The 13533-nt window shown below is 40.1% G+C and overlaps 2 protein-coding genes across 2 annotated transcripts; both read right to left on the minus strand.

Moving 5' to 3' along the window:
* Nucleotides 1-94: 94 nt before the first annotated feature.
* sult3st1 (sulfotransferase family 3, cytosolic sulfotransferase 1) lies at nt 95-2569 on the minus strand. The gene is made up of 6 exons (XM_071542362.1): nt 2292-2569; nt 1947-2152; nt 1305-1431; nt 772-866; nt 373-544; nt 95-301 (listed from the first exon to the last, which is right to left on the minus strand). Exons 1-6 carry the CDS (start codon nt 2431-2433, stop codon nt 168-170), a joined length of 876 nt encoding a protein of 291 aa, XP_071398463.1. The 5' UTR covers nt 2434-2569; the 3' UTR covers nt 95-167.
* Nucleotides 2570-3241: 672 nt separating this feature from the next.
* On the minus strand, nt 3242-12912 carry LOC139663648 (uncharacterized). Its single transcript, XM_071542375.1, has 4 exons — nt 12730-12912; nt 10972-11565; nt 10749-10868; nt 3242-6803 (listed from the first exon to the last, which is right to left on the minus strand). The coding sequence occupies exons 1-4, from the start codon at nt 12789-12791 to the stop codon at nt 5771-5773; spliced, it is 1809 nt and encodes a 602-aa protein (XP_071398476.1). The 5' UTR covers nt 12792-12912; the 3' UTR covers nt 3242-5770.
* Between the last annotated feature and the right edge of the window lie 621 nt (nt 12913-13533).

Raw genomic sequence — 13533 nt, forward strand, 5'->3', positions numbered from 1 at the left:
GATTTCTCCTATACACAAGTCAGAAAATGTGTTGGGAAAACATAACTGCACAGGTTATCTTTGCGATACACATGAACAGCTTAAGACATATGTAGACATAAAGTGTCAGTGCCCGTAAATATCTGAGCTGCCAGTTTCTACGATTCAGAAAAATGCTATATACATCATCAGTGTTGCTGTGGCAGCTCTGCAGAGTCCCAGATGATCTTCAAATCCATATCGGCCATTCGCTCCTGAAAGATCTGATCAAAACTCTCACTCTGGGCCACAGTAAAGCAGTTCTTCCAGTCACCGATCTTACCTGCAATAAAAAAAAAAAATGTTACACCTCATATCTGTTAATATGTACCTGCAGTTAAGAGGTTACATTACCTTTGCGCATGAAGTCTCCATTCAACTGATCTGGTGGCAGGAACTTATAATTGGCCTTCGGGTCTTTCTTCATGTTCTTGAATGTACATTTCTCAACAACTTGATCTATGGCTGCCTCACTCAGGTCTTTCCCTAAGAAATTGCAGATCTTAATCACTGCTGTCTTCAGATCCTGAAAGAGAAACAAAAGGCTAGTAGAGAAGCAAACGCAATTTTTTTTACAGCACTGACCAAGAAATGACTCTTTTGATGATTACTACCTCTGGTAAATGACCATGACCCTTTCACTTCACTACAAAGCATCAAATGGATTTGAAACGCCTGCCTCGCCCGAACTCTTCATGGTAAATACTGCATATCCCCAGGGGAAACCATGAGTCCTGCCAAGCTAAATCTTACCAAAATCATGTCCTCATATTTCAGGAAAAGGATGTTGTACTGGTCTCTCTTAGCATGCCACACTCTGATGTGATCAAACCAGGATGCTGCACCAACTGTATAATGACATGGCATGCATGTATGCCTTGGTTTAAAATTTTCCTCAAACCAAATATTGAATATATTCAGAGACACAACAGGTTAAAATGTGTGAAAGAGGAAATTTGGAATTAATAGTAAAAGAAGGCTAAAGCTTCAGATTCATCTCCACTGTTACATGAACAAAATTAATCATGAAAAATATTGACGTAACTGAGTCTATTCTTGTATGCTCTCAACACAAATTTCCATTCTGCTCGACAACATCTGGTATATAATAGAAAATAAACAACTCTTTTACTGTGCTTGTCTAATATTTAACACAGCAGAAGAGATTAGAGGAGAGCTGCACGGTGCCCCCATACGGACTCTGACCCCATACAGGGGTTATCACAGGTAATTTATCAGCACAGTGTTCTGTAAGATGACCATCAAGTAGGGCTGAGGTACCTTACCCTTCCCCACCAGATAGTGCTCCAAAAAGTCCTCGAAACTCCTTGGGTTCTTCATCGGGGCCCAGGCGCTACAGAAGTGGAAATAGGAGACGACCACGTCCTTTGGGTTCCGCATCACATAGATGATCTGCCATAAAAATAAAAAAATAAAAAATCAGCACAGAGCTACGCCCGATGTGCAACTCCATGCAAATATCTGTCTGTTTAATTCTGCCTCCATTTTCGGCAAACGTACATACCCAGTAGAACTTGAATCAATACCTTTTCTGAATCGATAGGGTCTAATGGTAAATTCGGCATGCAAGTGATCCACCAAACAGCGGTTACTTAAATAAAATTTACACTTTTAGGATTGGTTCACTTCGCACTGCTCGCTGCCGTCGCCCACCACTGTATTTCGTTGAGATCGTAAAAGTCAAACCAGTTACAAAAGTGAAAATGTTTCTCAATTAAGTGTTGTGTGGTTTACTACATGTACGCCGAAATGACAGGTGGCTCCTAACGATTCAGAAAAGGTCTTAAGTCATGATCTATAATCTATGTATGTTAGCCGATAACCAAAGCAACAGTAAGCCTGGTTTCTGGAAAGAGTCGGGCGGTGCTTCTCGCCGTATAGTCCGGTCATAGATCGCAATCTGTTACCTTCGCCCTCTTGTCCTTCAGTCCTGCAGGCATGAGAGCCGGGGTTAGGTGAGAGGCGAAAAACCGCGGGGAAGGTCGCAGAGAGTAGTCTTCACGACCCTCCGTGTACTCCAGCCATGGCATCTGCTCCAAGTTGTTGGGATAAACAACAAGATCTTTCTCTAACTCACAGATGGAGATGATGATGTTTTGAGTCCATATGGTGCCTGTGTCAGGATGTATGAAAAGATTTGAAAACATTGTAAGGGGTCACTGAGTTAAAAAATAAATAAATAATAAAAGTGATGGGACTCAAGACAAAAAATGTGATGATGGATAGCCTAATTGAAGATTTGTTTCACTCACCTGACTTTGGATAAGTGACAAGGAATGTGTCACTGTCACGGATCTCAAAGCTCTGGAGTGAATCAATGTATTCTGCAGTGGTGAGGCCAATGGCAAAGTTGTAGTTCTTATACCTGCACAGGTCTTCGGTGATCTGCTCCATTTGTATTCTGAATTAGACACAGAGAATCTCGAAGCTGTCATGCAAAGAGGAACGGAAAATCTAACTGCACACAGGCACAGTAGCTGGACTTTGAAACTTTTATTTCGTGATGTAGAAAACAGTCCAGTCCCTGTTTTTCTTCATGTACATCTGAAATACTGGGTTGGGCTACACACTGCTGCCACCAATAGGCTTGGAATACACCACATTGGTGGTTATTTAACGCAGCATTAAGTAATCCAAGACATTTATCGACCTCTATCGGCGAAGAGTAAGAATTTCAACAACAGAATACCTCCTTGTACACAGCCCCATCTCCACAGATATGGTTATTTTGGGCTAAATCAATTTATGTGCAAGAGCATGCTGTGAATGAGGCCCATTGTGAGTATCAAATTCATCTCTTAGTCCCTCTGTGGCAATATTGTTTTGTAAGAATTTTTCATGCGACCCATCTTACAGTTCTTTACAGTTCATCGTATAAGGTTTAAGTACCCATACTGTGCAATTCTTACTGTGGAACAGTGGGATTTATTAGCCAATCTGGTCCTGGTGGTGCTCTCCCTCTCTCTGGCCTTTTATTGTGACCAGCCCAAGGCACACCTGTGCAATAATCATGCTGTTTAATCAGCATCTTGATATGCCACACCTGTCAGGTGGATGGATTATCTTGGCAAAGGAGAAGTGCTCACTAACACGGATTTAAACAAATTCATGAAAAAAATTTGAGAGAAATAAGCCTTTTGTGTGCATAGAAAAAGTCTTAGATCTTTTATTTCAACTCATGAAAAATGGGAGCAAAAACAAAGGTGTTTCGTTTATATTTTTGTTCAGTATACATTCACCTTTTGTCTTTATGGACTCAGTGGACTTGATCTGTCGATCACTACAGCCTCTGAGTCTTGCGAGACAATTATGTAATGTCTGAAAATTCAGTTTGTCACAGTGTCTGTCAGAAGGAATCAAACTGTTACACTTTTATGTGGAGTGAAAGTCATGAAAATCCCAGTCAGGTTTATTTATATAACCCTTCATCACAAAAGCATGTGTTGAAGGACTTTACAAAGATAAGCCTAGTCTAACTAATCAACAGTCAATCACAAAAGCAAATTATGCAATACAGTGTACAAACAAAACAAAATAAGGAAACAAAACAAGGCACAAGACACAATATAGCATATTGGAAGACATTACATGCCTACATAGCCTGGCCTAGCCTATCAGGCACCAACAACATTGGACCCTCTGTGAGGACAAGGAAAACTCCTAAGAAAATGATAGAAACCTTGTGTGGGCCCTCGTATGATATCCAGATGCCTTAGTGTACAATAGGTGCATTTAAACAATAAAATGGACAACATAGTGGACAATAATAGATATCAAGGCAAATGGGAAATTCATTCTCTCACAAATCTCTACCCATGTAATATAATCTACTGTCATTCCTAAATGCTTGCGTTATTGACAGTGAACCACTGATCTATGTTATTATCAAATCAAAGTGGGTTTTTTTTGTTTTTTTTTACAAAAAATCTGAGATTGCACGATAGGGGTTTATAAAAAACTGGTCCACATTTGCATCCTTTGGGAGTCTTGCCTATCCAGTAGCCATGATATTAGGTTTCTCAATTGAGCAGACTAGTAATAGCAGTGTAGATTTGGTAGGCCAAGACCCACCATAGGTTCAGATGTGATAAGTGTAGTTAATTTAATTCTGGGCTTTTTGTTATTTCAAATAAATTTTGTTATACCTGTATTCACTGATTTTACAGAAACCTTGGGAGAACACTGTACACTGTATTGATGTGCCCAAGCAGGTAATCTGCATAAAGAGATATTTTATGTTCTTGATTATTAATTATTGGTCCTCTTATATGCACATTGCCTCTTACACACATTGCCATTGGTTCTACTGCCATCACAAATAGCAGTGGGGACAGCGGGCACCCCTATCTTGTTCCTCTGCACAAAGAGAATGGCTGAGAGCAGGAACCACCAGTAGACACCATATCTTTGAGAGGGTTATCAATGGTTATGATCAAATTTACAAAACATGACATTAAACATTCAAATTACGTAAAACAGAGAACGGAAACATCAAATCAATATTGCCAAACGTCTTCTCAGCATCTAATGAAAGAAGCAGAGCAGGCATCTGGCAAAAAATCACAAATATATTACCTGTGATACAGGCAGGGAGGAACAGTGCATGACAGAGAATTGGTCATTCCCGACCACTTGTTTGTTGCAGATAGGGCTAGGCAACAACAGGGAAGCAAAGTTAATGTCTTTTCCTTGTAGAATTTGGAATTAATACTAGGAGAGATGGCAGAGAAGGGAAATATAAACGGTTTACCAGCAGGGGTAGCATGTTGAGCTGAGAGTGAATGCGGGAGCCCTGTTGCTTGAATCGGGGTCTGGGGTTGGGGCAGAGGTGGATCCTTCCACCTGATGTAGATGAGAATCCAAAGCGTCAACAGAATTAATGAGGGCAGTCATAGCGGCCAGAAGAATGGCTTGGTGTGTTGGAGTTGCTGGAGTTTGGGGTGAGAGATCCACATCAGCCGGAGAAGGTGATGAGGCGCCTGAAGAATTACAGCTGTGTCAGCCAAAGTGCTGAGGAGTAGTATGTTTGAGCTTGGACTTGCTTTTCCCTCCAGATCCATTTGTTTTCTTGCTTGGTCCAAGGTGGAGACTAGAAGATCAACAAGCTGAGAGTGAAGTAACCCAGGCTCCGGCAATAACCATTATCGGCAGGGTGGATATAATTGAATTGCCTTGCCACCCAGATATTTCAACTAGAGTGATCTTGGTTGAGGGGCTCGGTGTCTGACAGTGTACGATTACTGCAACAAAACTCCACCTGAATGGATCGAGCACAAGATGAAAGACAGAAGTAATGGTGCAGGGGACTTAAATAGGGAATGGTTTAAATAGATTGGATGAGCATAATTGGCATGTGGAGAAGGTTCAGTCTCTAGTCAACTTCGTATAAACTCCATTTATCATTGAATGCCAAAAATATAATGTATATAGTGAAACAAGCTTCATAATAGCAAAAGGTATATAAACTCTGATGAGGAAAAACATAATGACCATTTATTCAGTAAAAAATGGACTGAGTGAATTTGTTAATGTCATTATGAGAATCACAGTTAATTAAAAATTCCTCAAAGACACACTTTGATGATGATCGATGATAATCAGTGATTTCTAGCTATAAAAGTGAATGAATTTTCACGTGCAATTTGACATCAGATGAATCTAAAAATTTAGAGTTAGCAGAATGGCACAATGTGATTGCTGCGACAAATATTGTCTAATCACTGACACTGTGCTACTGTATAATGCAAAACTTTTGTTTTTTCACTTTCTCCTCCACTGGATCAGATGGAAATTTTATTTCTCTGTGTTTTTTCATCGTCCTCTCTGGATAAAATGACATCTCCAGAATAGTTTGGTTCTTCTCTGATGTCAGCACGCCGTCACACAGGGAGTCATGGATCCTCTGCCATGAGTCCAGCTCTGAGCGCCAAAGTGCAGCTCTGGCTCTGATGCCCTGTGAGACTTCACTCTTGCTGCCTTTGGCCAGACTGATGCTGTCTTTGCAGATGAAGAAGATGTCCAAGCCAATGAAAAGGGCATTGAGCGCGATGAAACCAGCTCTGGCAGACTTGGTGAGGGCAAGAGGCCCTTTGGCTACCGCCTGTCCTATGTCTGGGATGTCTGAGGCCACCTTGGGCACATTACGTAATGCTTTACCTTCCTGGACCGCCACCTTGCCAGCACTTGTAATCAGCTCTTCAGTTTTCAACGCCTTCACAGCAGAGGCACAATCAACAATGGAATCAATGCCTTTTCCAATGGTACCAGCTCTAGTAAGCACCTTGCCTACTCCCAGGGCCACATTCACATTACTCACTTCCATTCTGGTGACTGTTTGACTGGACACCTTCTCTAGACAATCCTGGAGACTCTGCACATCCTCCATAAAGCTCTGGAAGACTTCACTGGCTTTCTGTTGGTGTTTACGATTGACTCCAATCTCTGTGCCTGCAGTGACTGCGCTGTTGACTCCGCTGGTAATCCCCATCCCAGCCCCACTCATGATCAGTGCTACAGACACCCCAGCTGTTACAGGGAGTAACGCCAGCCCAACGATGGAAAGCACACCTCCAATCACCCCCACCGAGCTGCCTGCCACACTGGAGATCTTCGCCCCCTTCTTCATCCTGTCAAGTTGGACAGCACTTTCCTCCAGGTCAGTTAGAAACTCAAGCATCCTGGGTTGTCGCTGGCTGAACTCACTGATGAAGCCAGAACTTGACACTTCCTGGAACAGGAACTCTAGCCTAAAGTGGTGGTCCATCCTGACAAAGAGAGAAGAGATTGGAGGAAAGTTTTCATTCATTTCATTCAATACCATACCATATGCTTTGACATGTACAGAACGTCATTATTGAAATGTTAGGCAAGCTATCTATTTTATGCTGATTAATAACTGCCAAAGACTTCCAGTGAGATGATATGAAATTGTACACCCCAAAAAGTCACACTGGTCTGGCCTCCCCCCTAAAACCTAGCGACCCTGACTGCCGCGACATCCTCCACAACTGTCTCGCAGACATAAAGTCCTGGATGTCTCAAAATGCCTTATAGCTCAGTGACAATAAAGCAGAAATCTTAGTTTTCGGTCCACCTACCACCACTACAAATGTGAAACCATTTCTATTTTGATTCCAACCTGACCTTTGACGAGCAGGTGAAGGGGGTAATGCAGTCCTGTTTCTTTCAACTGAGAAACATATCCAAAATCAAACCATTCTAATCTTCTACTGATCTAGAGAAGGTCATTCATGCCTTCATCTTCTCCCATCTTGACTACTGCAACTCCCTCTACTCCTCCAGCAGAATGCTCTGGCAGAATGCAGCTGCAGAGTTTTAACAGCCAGGTGCCAAATGTAGAGATCACATCACTCCAATCCTTACATCCCTCCACTGGCTACCTGTCATTTTTAGAATTGATTTCAAGATTCTTCTGATCACTTTTAAAGCTTGTCTAGGCCTAGCACCTACATACATTTCAGATATGTTAACCCCATACAAGCCAAGGCGCAGCCTGAGATCTTCAGGCAGATCTGCTGGCTGTTCCTCAGTCTAGACTGAAAACTAAAAGTGATCCGGCATTTGCCATTAGAGCCCCTACACTGTGGAACAGCCTGCCAGAGGAAATTAGGGTAGCAAAGTCTGTGTCTTCTTTCAAATCACTTCTCAAAAGTCAAATCACTTCTACAGACTGGCCTTTATGTAATTGTTTTATCCTGTTTTTAATTTTGCTTTGTGCTTTCCATTACTGTCTGTCTTTTGTCTTTCTTTTTTGAGTTGTTTTCTATAAAGCACTTTATAAACTCTGTTTTTAGAAAGGTGCTATACAAATAAAGTTTAATATTATTTGTATTATACATATATATTTATATAGTGTATATCTATATTTTCTACAAAGTTGTTCTATTCAAGGAAAGCAACACTGTAAACATACTGTAGGAGCATCAAGTGTAGTGCTCAGTGTAGTACAAGGCATGTTGGAAAATGGAGTATCTAAACAATTACAGGTAGCTGGCTACTCCTGCTTCTTCCCCATGTTGTTTCTGGCTAAACTGGTGCACAATCCAGGCTGTTATGGAATATATTACCATGTTAGTTTAGTTTAGTTTATTTGTATAGCCCCTTATCACATGTCTCAAAGGGCTTTACATAGCATCATATACAGTATATACCTACTACATCATATATATATATATATATATATATATACACACATCACAGCAATTTTCAACCCAAAGCTTAGCATGGCATTTTCAAAACATTGTTGGGTTTTTCGTACATGTTATCTCTGCTTACAAAACATTGTCAGACATACTAGGAGGCTATGGCAGTGATAAATCAGCTTATGGCAGAGATGAACACAAAATGGCTCCAAAATATTTCAATCGGCCTGAGGTCTTAGCTCCTCCTGGGCAAGAAGCTTGACGCCTACAATATAATTTTCTTTAGCTGCATTGAATCAAGATGGACAAATTAACATGAGATCTCATGTAAGGATTTATAATTCTCTGAATTATAAATAATTGTGCAATGCACAATTATCAAAAGGCAGTTGAAGAAGCAAGAGCAACCTTCTTCTCTAACCTAATTGCGGCAAACCATTTTAACCCCAGAATTTTATTCAAGGTAATAGACTCTGTCATCACCCCCTCCCCGTCATTTTACCAATGCCTCACCAGAGATGTGCGAGGAGTTTTTCAATTTTTTTATGAATAAAGTTGCGCATATAAGACAACAAATTACCCCCCCTGACCGAGTTATACATGCCAATAGGGACATCTATATATTTTAGCAATTTTGAACCTGTATCCCTGTCATTTTTCCTTCTGGTTTTAATGATGCTGTGGTCCAACCTCTTTTAAAGAAACCTAACCTTGATCCTTCTGTTCTTAACAATTTTAGGCCCATTTATAAATTTTTTATCAAAGGTTTTAGAAAAAGTTGTATCAACCCAGCTTTTAGCTTTTATGTGTCATAATAACATCTTTGAGAAATTTCAGTCTGGTTTTAGAGCTTTACATAGTACAGAAACTGCCCTCCTTAAAGTATCCAATGACCTCCTTTTAGCAGCTGACGGGGGAAAGCGCAATTTTAATTATTTTAGACCTAAGTGCAGCCTTTGACACTGTAAATCACGCCATTTTAATTGACCGTCTTAACACCTGGGGACACTGCACTTGGTTGGTTTTTTATTCCTAGCCTGCCTATGCCTGCCTAGCTGCTGTAGTAGATTGCCTCAATGGTATCAACTGTTGGATGGCACAGAATTTTCTTCAGCTCAATAGCTCAAAATCGGAAATCATACTGTTCAGTCCCCCAAATTCTATCAGTCATATTGAGAGTGGCCTTGGTCCTCTGTCTGCTAACGTGAAGCCCGCTGCCAGAAACTTTGGAGTACTATTTGACTCTGATCTAAACTTCGAACCACAGATTAAAAAAGTTGTCCAGTCCTGCTTCCTTCAACTGAGAACCATCTCCAGAATCAAACCAATACTATCACACAGCGACCTGGAAAAAGTAATTCATGCCCTATTCTTCTCACGACTAGACTACTGCAACTCCCTCCTTTCTGGCATCAACCAAAAGTCTCTCTCTCGCCTCCAACTAGTTCAGAACGCAGCAGCTAGGCTTCTTACTGGTTTTAACAGACGACATCACATCACCCCAATCCTGGCTTCTCTCCATTGGCTCCGTGTTTGGTTTAGAATTGATTTTAAGATTTTACTGATCACTTTTAAAGCACGTTTGGGTCTGGCTCCAAGCTACATAACAGATATGTTGACCCTATATGAGCCAGTGCGCAGCCTTAGATCCTCAGGTGGGCCCTTCTGGCTGTTCCAAAGTCTAGACTTAAAACTGACGGTGACCGTGCTTTTGCCATCAGGGCCCCTCGGCTCTGGAACGACCTGCCTGAGGAGATAAGGCTAGCAGAATCAGTGACTTCTTTTAAATCACTACTTAAAACCCTTTTTATTGTCTTTCTATTGTCTCTTTACATCTTTTATCTTTTTATCTTAATTTTATCTTACTTTTATTTAATTTTAACCTTACTGTTTATTTTGGTTTCACCTTACGATTATACCACTATTTAATTAAATTTTGCTCTTTTCCACCTCTGTCCTCCTTATAAATTAAAAATGTATATAAATAAATAAATGAATGAATAAATAAATAAATAAATTAATAATTCCTCTTGTTTATTATTGTTTTATTGCTTTTTAAATTCATATTTTGAGTATTCTGCTTTTATTTTGTCTGTCAAAGCACTTTGTAAACTCTGTTTTTAAAAGGTGCTATATGAATAAAGTTATTATTATTCATTAGTGGGGGAAAATTCTGACCCCGACTTACAGCATTTCAGAACCTCTCATCACCTCAATTGTCAACACTTCAACAAGCGATAATCTTGCTTTGTTTGGTTTACTCAATGGCAAATAAAGGAAACTTTGGCTCTTGGGTGTCCATAATTTTGTACAGGTCAATTTTATATTTCTTTAATGGAAACTATTTAAACATTAAAATTAAGATTTATTGTAATTATGTTTGAAGATATGGTGAAGTATAAACAAAATGTTCCAAAGGAGTCAATCATGCTGACCAGATTGCATCACAATAGCTGGTGACAATAACTGATAACACTTGAATGAATGATGAATAACTGTGTTGAAACAGATCTGGGCCCAACCAGATCATACATGAGTAACGCTTACCTGATTTCAACAAGCTGATTGATATGACAAAGCATACTTTGTATGTCGTCTTTAGACAAATCCACAGCAAGGTGAACCACCGTTTCATTAGTCATCTTCTGCCAAAAGTCACTGATAGAGCTGTGAATGGGAAGATTAGTTAGTTTCTAGATATTGTGTCCTGTCTTTAGTACAATTTGTATATTATTTCAGGGAAAACAGAATGCATAAATTCTCAACTTACCTTTTCTCTATGCTCTCACAGATTTTCTGGGTGATGCGTATGTATTTGTCCAACTGAAATGCCAGCACTTGCACATTGTGAAGGCTGGGAAGGAAGAAGACACTTGCATCTCTCTTAAACTCGAGGAGCAGCGGGCAGACCAGCCTTGCAGCCGTGATGACAGCCTGAACACTGTCATGGCTGATCCTTCGGGGCAGCTGTAGGACCTGGTTCTTCTCCATGAACACATGCAGCGAGGTGACCGCCAGCCTCTCCACAGCATCCAGGAAGTAGTCAAGCTTCTCCAAGCCAAGCAGAGTATTCTTCAACACAACAGCCAGCTCCTTCTCCAGCTCTTCACGCCTGCTGTCTGCAGTCAGGCTCAGCTTGCTCTTCGTGTATTCTAGCAGGGCCTTTGCTCTTTTCTCAGACTTCCTAACATAGTCGAAGCTCAGGTCGATTCTGTCATCCCTGTCTTTGATGTCCAACATCATGATCACCTCTGTCTCCCTCTCTAGAATCCATTTAGGGAGCCTGTCACTGAATTCTCTCACTGTGTCAATGTGGCTGAGGGTATCTGAGGCGTACTGGCACAAAGCCTCCTGCAGTTCCTCTCTGCAACACAAAACAACAATGATAAATTTACTTTTGAAAACAAAGCTTTAAAATGTGACTCTGGCCATTTTTGACCTGGGTCCTGTTTCTCATCTTTTTCCATCTTACCGATTGATTCTGACCGAAAATTTAATCAGTTGCTTCACTATAGATCTACTTAAGTCTTGCTTGCCCAGCTCAACAATACAGTCCTATAAGGCCAATGGACTCTCCAAAATGGACTTTCAATCCCAAAAGCACCCAAAGAATGTATTTTTCAACATATTGGTTGTTACTATCATGTCACACATTTTTCAGTACTTTCAGTTCTTAACAGACAAATATTGTTTGCTAGTGTGAGAAGAAAATCTTGCAAAAGTTTTTTTTTTCTGGACTTAAGTGCTTGGAGTTGGGCCACATATTTTTTTCGGCCTCATAGGGGAGCTAGGTGTGTGTGCGTGCACAAGAGAGAGAGAGAGAGAGTAATAAAATATTTAATATTTAATATATTTGATATTTTTTATCTTTGGATGTTATTGTGTACTGCATATAAAATGTGTGTAACCCTTGTTACCAACAAACATTAATTCCTTCACATAGTTGACTGATCCTCACTCTGTGATGGAGGCTCTGGGTACGGGAGCTGAACACGCAGCAACCCAGTTCCTCTGTCCACGCACGCACGCACGCACGCACGCACGCACGCACACACACACACACACACACACACACACACACACACACACATACACACACCTATTCATCTTGATGCTTTGGCAATGTTGTCTGTGAACTTTCATGCCAATAAAGCACACTGAATTGAGTAATAAAAGCAGTTATATATCAGCACCCCCGCGCACGCAGCAACTCACCTACCACCAAATTGTTTCGAATTCTGTGGGAAACACTGTTATTATTACCATTATTCTAATCTAATTTTTGGTTTGATTAGATGTATTATTATCATTATTAAGAGAGAGACTATTGCACCCAAATTTAACTTTGTAGCCTTAGGTAGAAAAACAATCAGTTGAATAAGATACTGACACATTTAAGATGACAACAATCTGTAGACCTAACAAATAGGCTACACATAATAAATACTGTAACTCTGTATTTGCCAATTTGCTCATATTTTCTTAATCCTGTCTGAGCAGTTGTTTAAAAATTAAACACATAGTTTACCTGGCCACAGACACCTGTCCGCCTCCTCTTGGTTTCCTGTAGTCAGCTTCTTGTGGCTTCATCTTATTATGCGTGGATAAAATAAAATAAGTCGAGTTTAGAAATCTTAAGCTTTATAGGCTACAAAACACGTCCTCGTCCGTGAACAGTAGCCTACTCTGAAGTAACTTGGTAAGTGAGACAATCTCGTAAGGAAAAACTTCGGCGGGGGAAAGCTAAGGTATGCTGAGTTTCGTTTTCCTTTCTCCAACATTAAACCACCCATTCCTGACTGTTTACAACCCGTTCAAAGCTCAGGAGAGTTGAGCGCACACGGACGTCCCCAAACAGTGACAAATATGTAGGGAAAGTAATTAGAGTAGCCTAGGGAATTTTCCTTTTCAATTCAATTTTTTTTTTTCAATTCAAGGTGCTTTATTGGCATGACAGTTCACAAACAAACAATATTGCCAAAGCATGTAACAATAGATGAATCATCAATTAAATTATTAAATAACAAAAATAATAATAATAATGATAATAATAACAATAAGTAACAGAAAAATAATTCCATCCCCTCCCATGTATTATCCATCCATGATTAGAGTTGCGGAAATGTGACGTTTAGGGAGTCGAGGCTGTGCCAACAACTGATGATAAAAGTGATTTTATTGTTTGACATTCTCTGTAAATAATTTGTATTATTGCATGGTTCAGATTTCACAGTTTGTTTTATGTTTTATTAGAATTATATTATTTACCACGCATTTTTGTTTTTAATGAATCCATTAATTGATCAGTTAGCCTATGTCCGGTGCGTATTTC

Source organism: Centroberyx affinis, unplaced genomic scaffold (assembly GCF_046629955.1).
Source record: "Centroberyx affinis isolate AG114_WGS23_722 - 3 ecotype Tasmania unplaced genomic scaffold, CSIRO-AGI_Caff_v1 ptg004071l_1, whole genome shotgun sequence".
Classification (NCBI taxonomy): domain Eukaryota; kingdom Metazoa; phylum Chordata; class Actinopteri; order Beryciformes; family Berycidae; genus Centroberyx; species Centroberyx affinis.